This window comes from Pholcus phalangioides, unplaced genomic scaffold (genome assembly GCF_987345545.1).
Source record: "Pholcus phalangioides strain wild (caught in Gottingen) unplaced genomic scaffold, Ppha-v1.0 ptg000172l_1, whole genome shotgun sequence".
In the NCBI taxonomy this organism is placed as follows: Eukaryota; Metazoa; Arthropoda; class Arachnida; order Araneae; family Pholcidae; genus Pholcus; species Pholcus phalangioides.
In genome coordinates this window covers 6,955,326-6,977,340 of record NW_028301637.1, presented here as the reverse complement: position 1 = coordinate 6,977,340, position 22,015 = coordinate 6,955,326, and the positions used below count along the sequence as shown (strand labels likewise).

The window sequence follows — 22,015 nt, the reverse complement described above, 5'->3', positions numbered from 1 at the left end:
TCATAGTTAGAAAAACTGATAGCAGCACTACACATAACAAACATTACACAGAAACAAACTTTACTTTAAGTTCACAACATGTACCAATTCATTAGAAGTTCCGCAAAGGAATATAAACGATGTGCATGTGGGTTGTCAGGAAAAAACTTGTTAGCTATGTTCTTTCCCAAGGACCACTGACCTGATGAAACCTTCATGGTGGTAGACGAGCATCTTACCAAGGTGCCACTTTTCTCACCCACTAACTCCCTCAGTCAAACATTTGCTCACTCACTAACATATGTGTGTGACCTCTAGTTGACGTTTTAAACATTTTTTCAACTTCTAGTTGCCAAACATGTTGAGGTACACAAGAGAATTATTCCGCAGCAAATGAAAGATCAGCAATATAGATAAACCCAAGGTACAACGTGGTCATTAACTAGATGGGTTTCAGTGCTACAAAAAGTTCTTTCCTCAGTAGCAGAGAATAGGACATCATACAGACCTTTCCAATAATGTTAGTGGAGAATACATGCTTGTCGAGAGAAGAAATCGGCATCAGATGTTCAATAACACTCCTCTGTGGAAAGGGATGGACAAACAAATTGAACAGAGTTAAACAAAAAATATCGCTCAGCATAACATAAGTGGGGCTAAGATTTTAATGACCTAAAAACACATCATTACAGATTGGTTAAAAAAACCTGCAATTCAAGTTTTTTAACCAATTTGTGTTCCAGGAAACAACCGTATGTGCACCTCATAAACATTCCTCTAGGGTACATGTAGGAATATATTTAAGTAGTTATGTGTGTTTTATCTTCCAGTGTTGCTCCATTTGCTATCACATTTCGTCTTCTATACTTTTAAGTGAAAATGGCAGATTTTTGGATTTTCATTCTATGTCTGCATCTCTATAGGCCTGTCTGCAGACTGAAAAGACTGCATCTCTACTTGCTTGACCTGCATAGAAGCCATCGATCTGCCAGAAAAACATTGCCACTCATGGATTGCAAACTTGTGTATATCATCCAAAGGAGGATTTATACTTAGACCACTTTTCAAGCTGGGTTATATTAACACATAGCACAGTGTCTGTAGGTGCCTCATTAGGGCTTCAAATAACCTTGCATAGCAATTATAGTGGCGCTATCAGAACACCTCTCTCTCCAGAGAGTCCATTTCGGTGAGGAGGGAAAGATAAGAATTATCCCAGGCTGCTATTATGCAGTCTTGGAGCAAATCGGTTTTTATCGCCATGTTGTTTTCGCTGTTTGGTTAGTAGCACACATTTGCTTTGAAGCTGAAGTTCATTGTACAAATTAATTCTTTATGCAATTTTTAATTTTCATGACAAGTTTTCAAGAGAATGGACTCCTCACCGTTCAGAAAAAAAGACCATATTACAATGTCATGGGGGTTTGTGAAAATGTAGTGTAAATCTGTGAACTTCTGATAACTCTTTCACAAGCACAGAAACATGCTGCTGCTATTGTTGGAGTTTCTTTGGCAGCAATATTTTTTTTATATATAATTTCATTTATAATTTTATTTCATTCATTAATGATTTTTTTTATAATTTCAGAAACTTTTCCCTCTCAACCGAATATTACGATTCATATAAGAAAACTGTTAATATACACAAACCACTAAGTACAGTGGAACTTTGGATAATGATCAATTCGGTTAATGAATAATTCACATAACGAGCATAAATTGACCAAATTTTGATCTCTGTTAATGAGATTCGTATTATCAGCTAAATTTTGCACTTTGTTCATTTAGTTTCACTTTTGATACAGCATACTACATTCACTTCAGCAGTATGTACTGTAGAATTGTGGGCAATATACAAATACAAAGGCTGCAACAAATTCCTCTATGAGGTGGCTGAAATATTCCTCCCTTCAGCCTCGAATTTCCGATTGACCAATATATAATTTCCAACATCTAAAAGCTTAAAACCAAAGAACTATTTCAGCGATGCTTCGAGTTGACTGAGGGAATGAACCTTACCCTCTGAGAGTTTTGGAAAAACATTTCAACGCCATGAAATGCATAAAGATTAAGTACAGCCAGGAGAATGGAGTCACCAAGAAAATCTGTAATTCTGCTTGGATTAAATTACAGGATGATTGCATTATTGAACATGACTGAGGGATTTGCTCATGAACATTACAGCGTCAAAGAGGTTGTGTTCTTGGGAAAGGTGGTGTGACTAGATGTGAATGAGGATGACATTCAAGAACTAGTGGATGAACATAACCATGAGTTGACCACAGACAAACTGATGGATCTCCATTGCGTGTAAGAGCTTATGGACAGGTTCTTGTCTGAAGACGAGAGAAATGAGGAGGAGTCTCTCACTTCAAATAAAATTAGAGATGAAGGAAGCTGAGCAAAATTTTTGTAGAAAAGAACCACCAAAGTAAAGCTGTAGTAATGTGCGAGCAATGAAATTCATCCAATGGCAATGTCATTTCTCATTCCCGCAAAATCCTCAAAAAGAGTCAAAAGCAAGATTAATTCCATTGGTTCTTTTCCAAATTCGCACAAAAAGAAAAATATTGGTGAGCCAGCAGATTACAATTAGTCCTAAAAATAGTCCTCCTCTGTCTCTCTCTGGTCATTGCAAAAAAAATTATTGTATTATATATTTACTTATGGTATATTGCATTATCAAATAAATTATAGTATTGTATTATTGGTGAAGGCTTTTATTAATCATTTTAATAGGAATGAATCATTCGAGTTTACATTATTTCCTGCGGGGAAATTTTATTTGTCATACGAGTGGTTCAGATAACAAGCTTCTTCACAACGAATTAAGCTCATAAACTGAAGTTCCACTGCACATATTTTTCTTAGATGAAACATTTGGAAACTGCAATAAATATATTTAAAATTCAGACATAAAAAAAACAGATTTTGAGATGGGTATTGGCTTTGAAGTGTCTTAGCTGTCTCCAGTACATTCACTTATTTCATTTTTGTTCCCTGTTAAACCCATAGCGGGCGTCAACTTTATCAATAAAAGAAAACAAATTGCTCAAATGCTATGGGGGCTGCATGAAATGTCCTTAAATTATAAAAATGAACACGAAAATGAAAGATGAGTTTGTGCAACAAATTTAATTTTGTGCAGAAAGATTTATATTCGGCCCGGAGACACTGCAGGATCATGGTATTGTACATACATGCTAAGGCCGTGGCTGTCAGGAATTTTTTATACCTGTGGATTTTTGGCTACAGTTCAAAAAAAGAGAGAGAAAAAAAATTCAGATTTTTTTAATAAATACTGGTGTGCTCGATCCCTTCTGCAGAATACTGTGAGTGCTCGAGCACCCAATGTTTACTCCATGGCTTCTACATCCTGTGGCAGGGGCCATAGGCTAGAATCTCAGGTGGGCCCTGTGCCACCTTTTTCATGGATCACTATTTACTGAATTTATGGTGTAGAAAAAAAAATTAAAATTTTCTCGGCAAGGAGCCATGAGAGTCTCACCTTTGTCTGGGTAATGGTTTACGTAACAGAAACTCTGCGATGATGATGCCATTGAGTGCATAGTGATGGTGCTTTTACAGGTCCAAAATGGCGCTAAAAGCACCAAATCAGAAAGCACAGTTGCTAATGCACTTTACCTAAAAGAAAACAATGGAATCGTCCATCCTGATATAAGTAATGTGTTTCTTGTGATAAGCGGATTATATCACCAATCGTGCTCAACTTCTAGGGAGGTCTCAGTATAAGGCAGACTGCCTACACGATACTTCCACAACATGCAAATTCAGATACTTATCACTTTCACTTCAAAATATGGAAGGCAGATGGCGGCCAGGATGTCTCAGCCATGAGAAAATTCTCCAATCCCCTACGTTCCTGAACTCTAATCAAGACAGCTTTTCCATGTAAGGCTTCTTAAGGTTAAGGAACAGTTGAAAGGAATTCATGAGCTGACATCGGACACCCAGGTGTGATCAAATGACTCCCACTGATAGAAATGTGCACTAGCGACTTGTGCTGATTATAATATACTAAATGTATAAAAATGTAATTGTTGGGTATTCTGAAATTAAAGTAAATTCTTTGGAGTTCAATTCCTGACTCTTGTTGTGTTGGGTTGACTCATGATCCCCGAGATGTGACACGGTTTGTCACAGTACAGGGTGTCCTCCAAGGTCATCTAGATATCTCCATGGGATCTCAGGTAAAATGATATGCTGTTACTACTACTAAACCACACATGCAGCTCGTCCACATTCCTCTGTGGAATTTCTAACGAATTGGTACATGTTGGAGTGTGCATATAGTGAAGTTTGTTTCTGTGTTATGCTTGTTATGTGTTGTGCTGCCAAATCTGCCATCAGCTAAAAAAATGATATGCTGGGGATCCACCTCCTAATTTACTACACACTTATTCTCACAAATCATAGAGCTATGCCTCATTATTGTGGAGGCTGCTTGGTGCCCCATAAAGTTCGTGTAAGTTTTTTAATTCAAGAGAACTCATTCCTAGGATATAGAATCACTTTTTAAAAAATCAATCAGTTTTACGACTCGTTCGGTAGTATTCTGTCAAATACCTGTCATTATGTGGTCAACCCAATTATTTCCATTTAAAACAGAAAATAATTTTTATTTATTTTTACCATTGCATGGAGTTGGAACCAGTTTCTTGTTTAAACATTCACCATTAAAGGAATAAATTTAATGTTAAAAAAATGATTTGACCAAAGAAAATTTCAGTGCAATGTCTTTGTGTAATTATTTCAATGATTAAAATGTCTGCAGTTTTTAACCAAAAAAGTTGGAGAGAAAAAAATACTGGAATTACTGTTTCTCAGTTATGGGTCTTTCCACGTTGTTTGAATTTTTTAAATGCCACATTTCCATCAAAATTGAAAATAAAGAACAGAATCGATATAAAGAACTTTTTATTTACAAGCTCTTCTGGTTCTGTGACAATCCAAAAAAAAAGCTCTCATGAAACAGAAACAGCTGGAAATCTATCGTCTAGTCTTGTTGCAAAATGGCCAGTGCCTTTAGGCCGTCTACATGCAGAATAGCTAGACTTTGACCTGCAATGCTTATTTTCAATTTAATATACAAAGAAAAAAACTGTAAAATAAAGCATTGGTCCACATATTTTTCTCGCTTATCATGAGACCATATACCCATAGAGCTCTCATGCAAATGATAATTTATTGTATAAGTCGGATAAACTCTGGTTCCTTCAAACCATTAAGTAGAAGCGTATCAATACCTTCGGCTTGACGTGATGCTTTTAGAGAACCACTAAATGACTTTTTTCTCGTATGCGCAGTCATATCTGATTGATAAAATCTAAAAACAATTATTTCTTATTCATTATGACCATAAATTTTTTGTGACTCTTTAGTTACGATGACCTGTATGATAAGTCCCAATTTATTTTTTTTTTATGTAATAACTATCTTACAAGTTTTCGTTTCAATATACAGTCGACTCTTTGTTTACGAACTTAATTTGTTTCTGAAGTTGTTCGTAAGCCAAATTGTTTGTAAACCAAAACAGTTTTTTTCCATAAGAATCGATGTAAAGTGAATTAATTCATTCCTTGCACTTGCAAAGTTTTCTAGAGTAAATTTTTTTCATAGTAGCTCCTATGCATACCGTGAAACCAATGAAAATAATTAAAATATTAAATCAATATGAAAGCGAAATGAAAATGATGCTAGGGCCATGTCTGGTTTTTTATTAATATCTATAATCCCAGTGTCAAACTCTGCCTAAAATACAATCTGGCCATAATATTCTCCAACCCAAATTCATAATTCCGTAAAATATTCACTGCTAAACTCCGTCCTTAATCTGGGCGGCCATGTCTGTCTGTCTGCTAAACTCTGTCAATGATAGCAAATGCAATGCGCAATTTGCGATATGCAAGGTATTGAAATAATGTTTTGATAATTCATTGAGAGAGAGAATATTAGTTTTATGCCAAAAATCATCGTAAAACATTTTTTAAAAAGTTCTCTGATGTAGAGCTTCTTGAATGTTGAAATGATGGTATGGATCACAGAATAGATGATACAATTCGTATTTGGGAGGGACGTGAATATTACTCGGATGAAACCAAATTCTTCTCTCGAATAAAAGCAAATAGCCACGTGGCCACACAGATTTCTGAAATATCCTTCATTTGAGATTCAGCCTTTTTTGTGTGTATTTGTAAACCGAAACTAATTTGTAAACCAAATAATTTTCTGTTGTTCATAAACTGAGGATTGACTGTACTGCCCATCCAATATAACATCAATTTTTGATTGAGAAATGGGAGTCGTTGTAATGAGCGTCTACCGTATTAAGAATTTCTGGAATGACAGTGGTTGCACAAATCATAATAATCATGGAACTAATGCGTTTAATCATGAACAGTTTAGATTTTCATGAAATATTCTCAGTTATACAACTTACACTGCATTTGACAAAGAAAACAAACCAAATCCAACAGTTTCTTCTGTTTGGCATTACATCTCTGTTGTTAACTAATTTTCCAAATCCCCGTTTAATGTGTCAAAAAAAGATGAAGGATGAATAATACATTGTACAATACAATATCTACCTGCAAAATATAAAATTTGCTAAAACTGCCCAACACAGATATTGGCAACAAGTAAAGAAGTTGCTAAGACCTTGCAGAACTCTCTATAACCAAGTACTATTCATTCTTAATCATCTTAAACTCGAAAGATAATCTGCACTTTGCATGTTCAGATTTCTCAAAGAAAAATAAACACACCCGGCGTTTCAATTTTTTCATAAATACACGAACCAGCTTCAAGAATATTCTCATAGCTTCTCACAGGATTAGGGATGAGAGGGTCCCACGTTTTTCCAATGCACCAACATGAAAAGGATCACATATGGCTTGTTCCCTAACTTGTCATCTTGTTCACATTACATGTGAGTTAAGCAAACCACTGAACGATAATGCTTTGTATCGGTATGGATTCCAGCTTGATAATTTCCTCAATTTAAACCAATGGTGCTAACCATTTAGATGAGTGCAGGCCACTTCAATGTTTATTTATCCAATATTGCTTGGCCAAGGCCTATGACTAAGGTGACAGTTTGATGTGAGAACTTCGAGGTGCAAATGCGAGCCGATCTCCCCATTAAAAAGTTTCGCCACAGAGAGTAACAGGCCTACAACGATTAATTATTCAATCATTGCACTTCACTCATAGTTAGAAAAACTGGTGGCAGATGGCAGCACTACATATAACAAGCATTACACAGAAACAAACTTCACATCAGGTTTCAATACACATTCCCGCATGTACCAATTCGTTAGAGGTTGCCCAGAGGAATATGGACGAGGTACATGTGTGGTTTAGTAGTAGTAGTTTGATGTGAGAAATAGAATCAGTAATTTACAATACAGTAAAGTACAATCAACAATACTGGATGGGAGGTTATTCCGATCGGTTATAGCTCGAGGAAAGAAACTAGATTTCAAACAGTCTGTAGAAGCAAAGATAGGTGTCAAAATCTGTCATGGGCCACACAAGTGATCTGAAACTGCACTGAAGGTCAATTACGTGATCTGGAACTGTGCAGTGGGTAACATAAGTGATGCAGAACTGCACAGAAAGCCACTGAAATGCTCTGAAACCATACCTTAAGAGGTCTGGGACTGCACCACAGGTATCTGGAGTGATGTAGAACTGCAACGCAGGTATCTTGAGTGACGTAGAACTGCACCACAAGCTGCTTAAGTGCTCAAGGGTCACTAAAGTAATTTCTAAATATGTTGCAGGCTGCTTAAATGCTTGGAATTATACTGTGGGCCACTCAAGTAAACCGTGAATACACCACGGGTTCATTGAGTGATCTGGAAATTTACCATGGGCCACTTAAGTAATCTGAAACAGCACACCAGGTTACTTATGTGATATTTCAACATGCTGCCATGGATCTGAAAATGTGCTGCGAGCTGCTAAAGTGATCCAGAGCTGTGCTGCAAGTAACATAAGTGATATGGAACTTTACAGAAAACCACTGAAATGCTCTGAAACTGTTGCAGGCCCCTTAAGTTATTTGTAAATGTGCTACAAGTCACTTAAGAGATCTGGAACTTTGGAGTGGGATATCTTGAGTAATGTAGAACTGTGCCATGGGTCGCTTAACCATTTCAAGACTGATTGTTTACTTACTGGGACATATATATCCTTTTGGTATTGAAAGGGTTAAATGTTGTCTGTGCCCAAGGATATTCAAGTGATCTGTAAATGTGCTGTGGGTCACTTAAGCACTCTAGAATTATGCTGCGGGCAACTCAAGTGACCTATAAATATGCCCCAGGTTCTTTGAGTGATACAGAAATGTACCACAGGCCACTTAAGTCACCTATAAATGTGCCACTTGGTTCATTTTTACAAAATTATCTTTAAGGCATGGGTCACATCAGATGAATCCGAGAGCTCACGGATCATGGGCTCTATCTGAATCAGGATTTGATTCAATGGAAGTAGAAATCCAATGAAAACTAATGTTATGCCTCTTGTGATTAGTTGAAAGACTTTTATTTTTTTGACACAACAACCAGTTCATTGAGGGTTAATTATAAAAAGACATGAAATACATGCACTTATATACAAGAATGAATGAGCCCTGTACGTGAACAATAGAGATTCACACCGACGATGGTGTTATGCATGCGTGTGTTCTTTTATTATTTTTTCCCCTTGAGCTTTTCGATCGATTCACACACACATACACAGAATTCACAATATATTCATTATGTACAAACAAAGCAAATATACAGTACTATAAACATGCAGAAGCACCTGATAAATCGAGAAAAAAAGCATCGGTAGTAATTTTCTAAAATTTTTCATTTACAGCTTTTCTCTAATAAAATATACATCAAATTATCAGGGGGAATAAATTCTCCATAATTTTAATCTGCGTTATCGATTTATACAACATATCTACATAGAAATAAGAAGCAGCAACATTTTTTTTTCCTCACAGTTTAAAATGTGGTGATTAGAGTAGATTCAATTTACATGATTCTTCAAAATTATATAGCGTTTTTTAGACCTACTAGGATATCTAATTAATATAAAGGGAAAGAGAGAGACATTACACTAAAACTTAAGAGATGTTACGCTAAACTAGGTTTTCAGAAAACTTTTAAAAAATTGAAATGCAGAAAAAAAAAACAACCTCCACAAGAAAAATATTTTCATAATACAGTATTTACTTGGATCTAACATCACAATACCTACAATCGACTGCATTTTGCAGCTAAGGAATAAGATACAATGTCAGAGGTAGGGGGCATATTAGATCCAAGTAAAAAACTGTGTATGAAACTTCTTTTTAAAGCTAATAACAGAAGTTTTTTGTAAATGTTTCACACACACAGCTGTGGCGGACATCTCCGGCATCTTCAACATGTAGTACTTTCACCTCTAAAGATGCCTGCAACAGCTGTGGGTGAAGCATTATAAATGAGTAGAAGACCATGGCCAAAACAGCCTGGCAAGTCCTTGTTTTCATGATGCTCACTGTTTTTATCAATACCAAAAATTACATATATCTGCTGTAACAGACTTTTTGATGGAACAAATAATAAACTGAGCTTAGAAGGAATGCCAGAAACAGATGCCACTGTCAACTGCAATTGTAGGTCTCTTTCAGATGGAGCAGGTGAAATATAGATGGCAGCACTGAAAAATCAGACACAACACTATATACGCACTCAGACTGTTAGGTACACACACTCACACTTCCAGCACAACTCACTCGGTAGTGAATGCCCATGGCGATAGACCGGAGTTGTGTTCAGTTTGAAAAAAAAGAAAAGGATGCACTCGCTGCTGCTTATAGCCACATCCTTTCCACATGCCCGCTCTAACTCAAGAACTGTTAGATTAGAATCCTCTCAGATGCAGCGAAAGAAGGGAAATCGCCTGTGCGTAGAGAAAATGTATGAGCAGGCATCCGCTGGTTAGTAGCGGGCTTGCTTCCACATTGGTGGCTGCGGTCAAGCATTAGTTTCTATGCACTACAGTTGTTTCTAGTGTTCTTGTAGACATTGTACCAATTACTTTTGTGTGATTTTTTTTAATGATTTTCATTTTGGTTGCTATTAATCAAGGTTTGACTGACTGCGTTTGTATAATATTGTTTTAAAAAAATTTTGTGGAATTTTTATATAAAATTCTTTGTGAGCAGCAATTATTTCTGTGAACTTTAAAAAGGTCTAATTATGTATAATAGTATCTTTCAAAATTCAAGCATTATAGTTAAATATAAAATTGATTTTCTTTCTGTGTGTGTGTGTGTGTATGTATGTTCTCTATACAAATCTACAATTTTAGATCAATCGTCGCCAAATTTTGCATATATACCAAACAGGGCCCACATTTGAATGACAGGTTACTTTAAAAGTTTCTCAGAGCAGGGCAAATGCCTGAAATGAGCAAAAAAATGTCAGGCAACAATAGTTCTGGGGCCTCAACAATCACTTTTAGAATGATTACTTTGGTTACTGTGGTTCCCTAACAATGCGTTTCAGATGTGCATATGCCTTTACAATGGTTTGCCACTTCTTTAATGCTGCCAGTACTATGTATATAATAGTTTATTCCTTTATAATGGTTTGTCATTTTTTCAATCCTCCCAGTAATTGAAGAAAATCAGGACAGCGCCGGGTATTATAAGTAGTAGCTAAATATACATAAAATTATTTTTTTCCTGACGGTTTTTGTAAAATGTTATAAGCAGGAGATCCACTGTATTTTATGTCAATTTAGAAGTTTTATAAAAAAAAATTAATGTCCATTTTTTTAAATTTGTCAAATACATTTTTTAAGGTATAGGCAATGAATTAGTGAAATTAATTTATTTGCCAATCGAAAACATCAAATCAATAAATTTTTCAAATTTTGTTTAGAAAATTTCAAAATTAGGCTTATTGTGGCGTTTTCATTTCAATATTAATATAAATTGATTTTAATGTTTAATTACTGAGTCCTACAACAACATTTTTGAGAAGTTGCAGAAAATTGTGAATTATTTTGATGATTTTTATTAATATTTTTAAATTAAGAATTAAAAAAAATGCATAAAATTAATTCAATTTTTTCGGAATCATGAAATAGATTACGAATATACAATGATGATTCATACTCATCGCTCACACTATCTAGCACTAGCATTATTAATGAAAATTTGCCAAAAGGATGTGTTTCAAACGGCGTTTCTCCACTGCGTGTGAAAGGATCAGCGGAAGCATATGGACACACCCATTTACGTGGGAACCATAATGTTTAGCATTTACTCTGTCTGAAAGAGTCATATTCATTCATGGTAAACTTGTAATTTAAAAAAAAACTGATTTTCCGATTTTTGTTTTCAAGATAACTACTGGATATAATTCAGGGAATGACCAAAAAAAATTAGAGAAAATTTTCAAATCGATAATTTAAAAAAAAAAAAAAAAAGATTTAAAAAAAACTCACAAATGAGAAAAACACATGAAAATAATAATTCAAGACTACAATGAAAAGCATACATATTAATTGAAGCAAAACGTCGCAGGATTTAAAAAAATACACGCACAGGGCTCAGGCTGGAAGTTATGTATATCAGTCAGAATGGTTCACTTATTTAAACTTTCATTTTGGCTTCCTCCAAAAGCGAAGCCCACGTTTTGGAAAGGGTTTTTTGTTATACAGAAAACTTCCATCCGATAATGTCACTTTGAGCCATTTTTTTCTTTTTTGTTTTTGCTCTTTGGCAAGAAGCACAGTTAAGAAGCTGGGCTTGAAAAAAAAAGTGCCGTTGATGCTTTTAAAATGCAGCCAGAGCCAGCTGGCCACATAGCATTTCTTCCCTTCTGCATTTTACAATATATATATATATAGATACACATTTTGTTTGTGTTAAATATATTTATATATATATTTTGTAACATTTATTATTATTATTTTTGCTTTAATTATTATTTTGCTCTTGCTCTCGCCAAAGAGTGGACAGTAGAAATGTGAACTGTAAAACACTATTCACAATACTAAGTCTAGTATGCCTTTTTTTCTTTACTTTTTGTTCTCCTTTTCTCCAATTTAAGATCCTTTTTTTTTTCTGGAGTATTTCACGAAGTATACTATCTCAGCATTTCTGCATAATGCTGCTTGTGCTTGGATAGCATATCTGTAACTGTCACCAGTTTCTTCAGAATAGGCTGGAAAATAAGCGAAAGCATTTAAGATGCAAACGTAACATAATTCGCTAGGGAATGAAATGAAATGTCTACAAGGCATATTTCAAAAAATTATTATTCAAAAATAAATCTCACCATTTATAACTGAAATTATGATTGTTCTGCATATAAAGGTTTAGGCAACTGGCTGATACAAAGATGAATTCACACGTACACAAGAAAATAAATTCAACTACTACTTATTCTGTGGGAAATAGAATCACTGCCCCCTCACAATTTGCATGAGTGCGCTAAACTACTGCGCTATAGAAGCATATTTCCTTCCTTATAACATGTATATGCTGAACGGGACTGTACATGAATAGTCAGCTAATAGCTTATATATCCTAGCATTTTCTCAAATGTCACTAACTGTCATGTACAGTCCCATTCAGTGTATATATGCTCTAAGGCAGTGATTCTTAACCTTCTTCCCATCCTGCACCCACAATGCAATTCGATTTACGTTCTTGCACCTCTTTTTCATAATTAGTTGTCTAATGACCTAACTCACCAAGTTTGGTGAGTGGACTAGCAACGACATGTGTAGGATTCTGTGGAAAGAAAAATTGTAGTTCCAACCGTTGTTGATTTAGTCTACAAAGCCAAGAGATTTTATAAAGTGCAAATAAGAAATCAAAATGCAAATTCAAGCTTATGTGGATGACAACACTGCCAGTAAAGGCCCTAATAAAAGTTCAAAAGACATTCTGCTGACCAGATTGGCTCAGCTCAACATACGTCTTACGTAACCACTGTGTGCTACTTTTGAAAATGTGTTATTTGTGCTTCCCCTCCACAATGCAGCGACTGCTCTGCACAGATCTATGAGAGGTGGTGTTCACCCACCCCCAAGCAAAATGCAATAATTCATGGAATTTTCATGACTTCTATATAATAATATTGCATTCAATCAATCCATTGAAAACTACCTGTATCAACGTTTTTGATTAAATAGCAAGTTCAAGAAAACTTCGACTAAAAAACTGGAAAAATCAGAACTGTCCCAGAAAATACAGGGCAAAATGCAGGATGTGTGGTCACTCTACTCACAGTGACTAATTTCAAGCAATTTTAAAAATCACCCCTCCCAACAGCGAGGTCGAGAACTGTCCATGGCTCTGTGTGAGTTTAGATACCTACATAATCTGTGTTTCTTAGGAATATTAATGTGGAGGCGTGTCCGGTTTTCATGCATAAGTTGTGTGAAAGATCTATAGCAATTAATTATTTGAAACGCATGATTCAGACATTTGGAGGGACCAGCTTCAACCTGGCAGAGGACGGAAACTGGCATCGAAACAGACAATTACAGATGTTGTGACTGCGATCATTGATGGCATACAGTCCATTGCTGGTATTAGCAGTGGCAGCAGATGTTGTGCAGAGGATGTAAAGTGTGGTCCCGAAAACGGAAATCACACTAAAGCTGGTTGTTGTCTCCATTGCAAAGGTGAATATGATAAGATGTAATGTTTCATTGCAATTTTGGTCTTTATTATCATCAAATTGATCTTTGCAACTTCTTTTTTACACTGCACGAAATGATTCTCCCCCCCCCCTCCCCCTACCATTGGCAACGTTTGGAATTTTTTTGTGGTATCTTTCAAATACAAATACAAATACAACGCCACAACAGGCAAAATGCCCAACGAGGTGGCTGATAAAAAGATGCCCATAAAAATATGGTTGCCATATGTTTCAAAAATACAGCAACCCAATTAAAAATGCAATTAACACAAATTACAAACAATATATACACATGATAAAATATTATACAATGCCCATAAAGAATACTTATGGTTGTCTTATTCTAAGAATGGATAGCTTCTCGATTTACCCCAACATGTTTATCGTATTTCTTTTTAAACGTGTCAATTGTGTTACAATTTACTACCTCCGGGGGTAAGCTATTCCATTTATTAACAACCCTATTGGAGAAAAATTCCCTGCGACACCATAACCTTGCATTGTCCCTCACCAATCGATACTGGTGTCCCCTTGTAAAAGCAGTCGATTGGCGGTGTACTAAAAGTTCATGGTCCATCCTATCCATCCCATTGAAAATTTTGAACACTTCGATCATATCTCCTCGACACCTGCGTTCATCCAATGTAAACATATTCAAAAAATGAAGTCTTTCTTCATAACTCAAGCCCTGTGTACCAATAAGGACACGCGTAGCTCTTCTCTGCACCCCTTCAACCAAGTCTATGTCCCTCTGTAGGTATGGGCTCCAAAACCTTACAGCATACTCCAGTCCAGGACGAACTAAGCCTCGAAAAAGCGGAAGAATGACTTTAGGAGAACGCGAAGAGACCTTTTTGAAAATGAGACCAAGCATTCTATTCGCTTTTTTGACAACCGCTGAACAATGTTCAGAAAACTTAAGTCGCTCGTCAATGAGAATTCCCAAATCGGTGACTCTAGTTGCATCCGGGATAGTGACACCATTCAACTCGTAAGAGAACCGTGGGTTGTTCGAACCAAAATGAGCGACCATGCACTTATCTACGCTAAACGTCATGCTCCATTCATTTGCCCATGCTGCAATCTTGTTTAAGTTGGTCTGGAGCAACTCCGTATCGCTTTCATTTCCGATTACCCCCATTAGCTTCACATCATCTGCAAATTTGCTAGTAATTCCATCGATACCCTGATCGAGTTTATCGATAAAAAGTGAAAAAAGTATGGGGCCAAGGACACTTCCCTGAGGAACTCCACTTGTGACGTCTGTCCAACCAGAGAATTCCCCGTTCACCATAACTCGTTGCGACCTATCTCTTAACCACGATTCTATCCAATTCAGCAAGTTGCCCCCTATTCCAATCTCGTGTAAACTCTTCAAGAGTTTGCCATGTTGGACCCGATCGAATGCCTTCTGGAAATCAAGGTAAACAACGTCGACATTTTTGCTCTTACCCAAAGCCTTAGTCACGTAATCATAGAAACAAAGGAGGTTAGTTACACATGACTTCCCCTTCCTGAACCCATGCTGATTATCCGACAATACATTATTCTCGTCTATCCACTTCCCAAACTGCCTTTTGATGATAATTTCCAAAATTTTCGAGAGGGAGCTCGTCAAACTCACTGGACGATAATTAGACACCACTTCTCTACTACCCTTCTTAAATATCGGAACAACGTTAGCCAGTTTCCAATCTCTCGGGACGATACCCTCAGCAACACTACTCCTGTATATCTGTGCGACTGGCCCCAACAATTCATTAGCACCTTCCCTGAGAACCCTGGGATAGATATCATCTGGTCCTGGTGCTTTGCTTGCACATACATTTCTTAGAAGATTTAGGACCTCCACGTCTTCCACTTGAATATCGTTGAGCGTTTTATTACCCCATGCAACACCCGTATATCGAATATCATTATCTCCATTAAAAATCGACGCGAAAAAGTCATTGAAAGCACTACACATGGCTACATTGCTCTCTACTTTTGAGCCTCCTATCGAGAGGGGGCCAACTGTCCCCTTACATCCATTATTGACGTATCGAAAAAATGATTTTGGGTCAGAGCCAATGTTATCTGCCAACCTAGATTCAACTTGCTTTTTACTATCCCTTATCGCTTTCTTCAACAGTCTTCTTTTATCAGTAAACAATGATAGGTCACCTCGTCCACTTTTATACTCTCTGAATGCTCTTTTCTTTTCAAGATAAAGGTTCCGCACGCTATCCGTGAACCATAGAGGGTGTGATGTACAAACACGCTTTTTTCGAACAAAGGGTATGACGTCGTGCAAAACAGAGGACAGCTTCGTACTAAATTCTTCCCATTGACTTACCACCCCTACTGATTCCAACCGGTCTTTGAAAACTTCCGCTAACCTTCTTCGCAAAACATCAAAGTTAGTTCTCCGAAAACAAGGAACCAGTCTTTTGTTATCAACCTTACCCGAGGAAAAGTTACAGTGAAATCTGACGATACGATGATCACTGGAAGAAAACTCTTCCCCCACCGAAACATGTTCAACTAGATCCTCAGAACTAGTAAGAACTAAATCCAAAATAGCAGTACCCCTAGTGGCTTCTGATACATGCTGATACAAAAAATTTTCGAGCACCAACTTAAGAAAGTCTCTTTCATACTGATTTCCAGATGAAAGGTTCTCCCAATCAATACCTGGGTAATTGAAATCCCCTAGTATGAGAACCCTCTTTCGCTTACACATGTAGGAAATTTCATCATGCATTTTGGCGATGTAGTTTTGATCCCTATTCGGTGGATTGTAACAAACCCCAACAATAAGCTTATGACGTCTTTTGTTCTCAAGTTCAACCCATATGGTTTCAATATCACTTCTCTGCTTCTTCTTCCCGTGTTGTTATTAGTCCTCCCTACCAAGTTTGGTATGATTCCGAGTAGCATCAGTTCAACCTCAAACAACCCATATTTCTCTCAGGGAAACGTGTCACTTACCATATTTTGACTTAGGGTTTGCAGTTCTTCTTTATGTGTGGCACAGATGTGATGGATGGTGGCCAGATCCCTGGCTGGATCTCCTGAAATGGTTTCCTCTGGTTCGGGTCTTTCAGGAACATTCTATGGGAGGAAAAATTATCTAATGAAAACGTTTGTCTGGGAACTACAAGTAAAATATTAGATTAAGCCAACTTGAATATAAAATAAGAAAGCTCCACATGATTTTTTGTGTACGTATGTAACCATGACCATTTTGTACACTTTGATGGGCTAATCAGAACAGGATCTAAAGCAGTGTTCTTCAACCTTTTTGCAACAACCAACAGACTGGTAAATATAGTTGAAACACTATGGCAGACCCGCAGAATGAGAGAAATAGTTTGCAGACAGGTAAAATATAAATAAAAGGGAGAAATAATTTGCAGACAATGAAAAATAAATGGGAGCAATATTTTAATTAATAAATAAGAGAAATGATTTGCAGACCAGCAAAAAAGTAAATAAATAAACAGGAGAAATAATTTGAGGGCCAGAAAAAAAAAAGGAGAAATATTTTAATAAACAAATAAAAAAATAATTTGATAAATACGTGAGAGAAATAATTTGCAGACAAGAAAAAAATGAATGAACGAAAGAAGGATTCAGATAAATAATTGGTAGAACTACTTTAATAATTAAATTGGAAGAAATGTTTTAATATTAGGTGAGCAGCAAAGTTCTCACCAGAAATAGGTAGCACCAGAAGAGCTGCAGTAGTCGTGTTTACAGACTAATTTGCATAATCTCGATCATTTTGGAAATGTCAAAGTGTGTTCTAGTGCTACGCAAAAGTTTGTTCATTGTTTACAACTTTTAGGTGTAGTAAAGGAAGAGTAAAATGTCTGAATGAAAAATCTGAAATTTGTCACACCATTTGGTTTCACGGAAAATCCAAATTTAGTACTTTCAGGGCTGCAACCACGATAAATAACATCTTAGGAGAGTCCGCTATAAGTGCCAGAACAGTAGGATACTGTTTCTACTATGGACAATCCAGCTGGTAACTGCCCGGTGTGAGGGAAGGGTAGCCAAATGCACACTGACATGCAAGATCATACATATATTGTCTGACTCATGATATCACCGTAGAATAATCTTCTATGACTTTCTACAGAAAAGATATTTCTTGCTCCTTTTTTTTGTATCATTTTTTCCAATGAATTTCTGGTAAAAGAACTTTGTTCCCCACCATTGGCAAAAATACATGGGAGGAATAATTTTCTGAATGGCAAAAATAAATGGGAGAAATAATTTTCAAAATGGCAAAAAATAAATGGGAGAAATATTTTAATAAATAAATACATTTCTTCCAATTTAATTATTAAAGTAGTTCTACCAATTATTTATCAAAATCCTTCTTTCATTCATTCATTTTTTTTCTTGTCTGCAAATTATTTCTCCCACTTATTTATCAAGTTACTTTATTTCTTTATTAAAATATTTCTCCCCTTTTTTTTCATAATATGAGGACCAGAAAAAAAAAAAAAATGTGAGAAATATTCTAATAATAAATGGGAGAAATGCTTTAATAATTAAATGGGAAAAATTTTTTAATAAACAAATGGGAGAAATAATTTGAGGACAAGCAAAAAGTAGATAAATGAAAAAAATAATTCACAGTCCTGGTGTTGTCTAAGACAAAGACAGAGTATAATATTGAATTATGAAATTATATAGCAGCAAAATGAATTGTTTGAAACATTTTGCAGACTGGCAGAAAACTCTCATGGACTAGCGGTTGAAGAACACTGATCTAAAGTATAGATAACTCTGTTTATGCAAAAAAAGCACAAAATTTTATTTTTCTCACTTTGTTCATGCAAATTTCAGTTAGCTTACTTCAGGTGAAATAATTTGAAATAACTCTTGATGATTTGAACAAACATTTGAATTTACAGGCATAAAATACAGAAGGGAAAAAAAATATTTAACCTACCAAAGCTGTGCTTTCAGCAAATCAAAACTTACATCATTATCAGACAGTGCTATATATACTACCATTCATGCCAATTAATGTGATCAACATCTGAGTTTCTGGTAACAATAACCAGATGATAATTGTATTCAAAAAAAGTCTCGTTCACAAGGATATGACCATAATACACCTCGCTTGATTGAACGGGAGATGGTAAACAGGTATTGATAAAACAAGACAACTGTTTTTCATAATTGGTTGAAAATTTTTAATAGTCAATTTTTTTTATATTCTAAAACAGGACACCATTTTCCCCCCTTTAAGTTAAAATCCTGTTTTTTTTCCTTATTCACCATTGTGAAGCATTATAATAGAACTGTGCAATGTATATCATAAATTACAATTTTTTTTTTAATGTAGACTAGACTTCATAGATCCCTTGAGAAAGTCTCTCTGGAAAAGAAATGTGAATCTTGTCAACTGAGAGAAACTGATTAAGAACCGAAGGAAAGTGGGGGTTTTTTTTCGTCATTTATTTGCCTTCACTATAGGAAGGCCATTGCAGAAGCAGCTGCACATGTGTATGGATCACAGCGAATACTATGGACTGATTACAACATTAAGTATGCAAATATTTGGAAGCCAAAACATGATTTCATATACCTTTCCATGGAAAAGCGTTTAATTTGTTTAAGGTACGATCCAAAATTTGAAGACAAATTTCATAAAACACCAAGAAACACTATAAAACAAGTAAAAACTGATTGAAGCTGAACAGCTTCACATCTTCATAATTGAATGAACAAGAATTTAAAGAAAGATGGGATTCTAAAGATACTTTTATTTCACATTGTGTTCGTAACCTGATCAGGTTTGTGAGTGTCCTCTTATGTGATGCAGTCAGCTTATTTGTGTGTGTAATACAAGATGGATGGACAATATAATCTTCAGAATGTTCAGAAGAGTTCCATGAAGGACTCTTTATCATCAAACCAAACAGTACGAACATTTTGAGATTATCTAAAATATGGTTGATGCTAAAGAGCCCTGCACCAAAAGAGCGCATGCTCTGAAAACATTCAAGTCTATGCTCTTATTTGTTAATGCTTTCTGGAAGAGAAAGGATGTATGGAAAATAATTTAGAGGGGGAATATAAATTATAATCAAATTCTTTAAACACATTTCTTCTTAACCATACAGGCATCTCATACAACACATTCTTCTACAGAACTTCTAATGAATCGTTACACGCCGGAATGTGTGTTCTGAGTGCATGTGTGGCCCTAACATATTTATGTTGTCAGAATAGTGCTTGTTTTGCATTTTTATTGGTGTTGCTATCTGTCTTTCATATTTGGAAGTGAAGATGGCAAATTTTTGCATTTTTATGCTACGTTAGTATCATATTATAGGTTTGCTTGCTTTCTGCGGTTCTAAACACAGTAATTATGATGATTGAGTAAAAATTCAGCTTACAATGCTGCTATGTTATGTGGGTGCTTGCATCTATGGCAACTAAAATGTTTATAGCTGAATCTGTATTCCTAAGCCTAGGTATCAATGTATTACTCTATTGGAAGTGTAGATAGAACCAAAGTCACCCTTAAGGGTGTGCAAGAGGTGCATCTGCACTGGCCCCCACGGTTTGGAGAGGCCCAGCACTAAACAAGAGAGAATTAATAAAAGTGAAAAAAAAAGAAATGTGTTATCAAATACATATTTTACATAGTGAACAAGGTGTATGAACTTTAACTGATTTTTGATTTTGGAATTTTCATCAATTCTTGAGTTATTTCTTTCATGAATTCTGGAATTTTGTTTCCCCTTATTAATTCTGAATTCCAACCAATTCTGGAATTATTTCTCATTAATTTTGGGATTTTTTAAAATTAATTCTGTATTTTTATCAACTCTGGGATTTTTCCTCTCATTATTTCTGAGATTTTTCCTTTTATTAATTAGAATTTTTTTCATTAATTCTCAAACTTTATTGGCGAGTAGATATTTTCCAGCATTCCCTTTCTATATACTCTGTGATAACTCATGAATCTTTGGATGCTAGATTCTTCTCTCATTCTTCATTTATCAGATACTGATAAGGATAGCCCTGGATAAAACTAATGAGACTAATTCACATGGAAAAACTTGTTTTGAGTTCCTTACAGGAAAAGAAATAGCTTCTATAATTTAGAGAAATATTACACAGCCATAATTTATTATAATAAGTTCAGTTACCGATATGTCATCGAGGAACTTGATCATCCTGTTCTTGTTCTTCAATATAAATGGATTAATCACTTCCATCCAGGGTTCCTAAAACAAAGAATTAAGTTCATTAAATTTTAAACCACATCCAGTGAAAGTTTCTTCCATATGTATTGCCCAACTTTTAGTAAATTAATTAAATCTCAGTTGTTGTTTTTTCTTCACTGTTGAAGGTTCAACTGACATGCAACTTCATTCTTTCTGGCACTATGTGTATAGAGCAGCCTAGGTTGAAATATCAAATGTTATTTGTTGTGATGTGCACTGTCACCACTATTTCTTTGTTAAAAAGGTTTACATTCAAGCTATATACAGGGTTTCCCAGAACTCTCCCTCTAAAATGAAAAAGGTGAGAGTTATGATTGGGTTTTTACCGGCAAAAATTCAGGACAGTGCCAAAAAATATGAAAAACAGCAAAAATAAATACAGTAAAACCCCTCTTAACGAAAACCCTCAGATGTGGTCACCCCCCCCCCCCCGTTTTACGGCCAAATAATGTTTTCCCCTTGTATAATGAAAATATGCATTCGAACCTATGATTAATGGTCACCCCCTCTGTTGCAGACAAATTTTTTTGTCTGGCTGGTGACAGCAAAAGAGAGGTTTTACTGTATACATACATATATATATATACTACTACACCAGACATGCACCTCGTCCATAGTCCTCTGCAAAACTTCTAACGAATTGGTACATGTTGGAATGTGTGTGTACGTATAGTGAACCTTCCATGAAGTTTGTTTGTGTAATGGTTGTTTTGTGTAGTACTGCCATCTGCAATAAATGTTTTTCAACTATGAGTTTTTTCTCAACTCATAGTGAGTGAAGTGTAATAAATGAGTAATTGTGACATTGTAGACCTGTTGCTCTCTGCGGCGAGACTTTTTAAAGTGGAGATCAGCTCGCATTCGCGCCTCAAAGTTGGGAACCGCAGAAAACAAATTTCAGCCGACCACACACACATATATATATACTATATTATGGATGTTATGTAATTATCAATTGTTAAAACTGTAATGCTGATGGATACAGTGTGTGTTTACACTATTTATTTATTTTTTTAAAATTCTATCAATTTTAGTGAAGCGGTATATATGCATGCAATATCACTT

General features: G+C 35.6%; 1 protein-coding gene across 4 annotated transcripts in view; it reads right to left on the bottom strand.

The window, feature by feature from the left end:
* Positions 1 to 11,768: 11,768 nt before the first annotated feature.
* The window catches only part of vap (RAS p21 protein activator vap), an 84,828-nt gene continuing 74,581 nt past the window's right edge, over positions 11,769 to 22,015 (bottom strand). For 3 of the 4 annotated variants that reach the window (XM_089255673.1, XM_089255675.1, XM_089255676.1), the window contains exons 22-24: positions 20,873 to 20,950; positions 16,680 to 16,802; positions 12,017 to 12,221 (exon numbers count right to left, since the gene is read on the bottom strand). In XM_089255673.1, coding sequence (XP_089111799.1) covers positions 12,144 to 12,221; positions 16,680 to 16,802; positions 20,873 to 20,950 — 279 coding nt within the window. In that variant the 3' untranslated portion in view covers positions 12,017 to 12,143. Of the gene's footprint in view, positions 12,222 to 16,679; positions 16,803 to 20,872; positions 20,951 to 22,015 lie in introns of all 4 variants that reach the window. The other variant, XM_089255674.1, reaches the window with a different exon arrangement.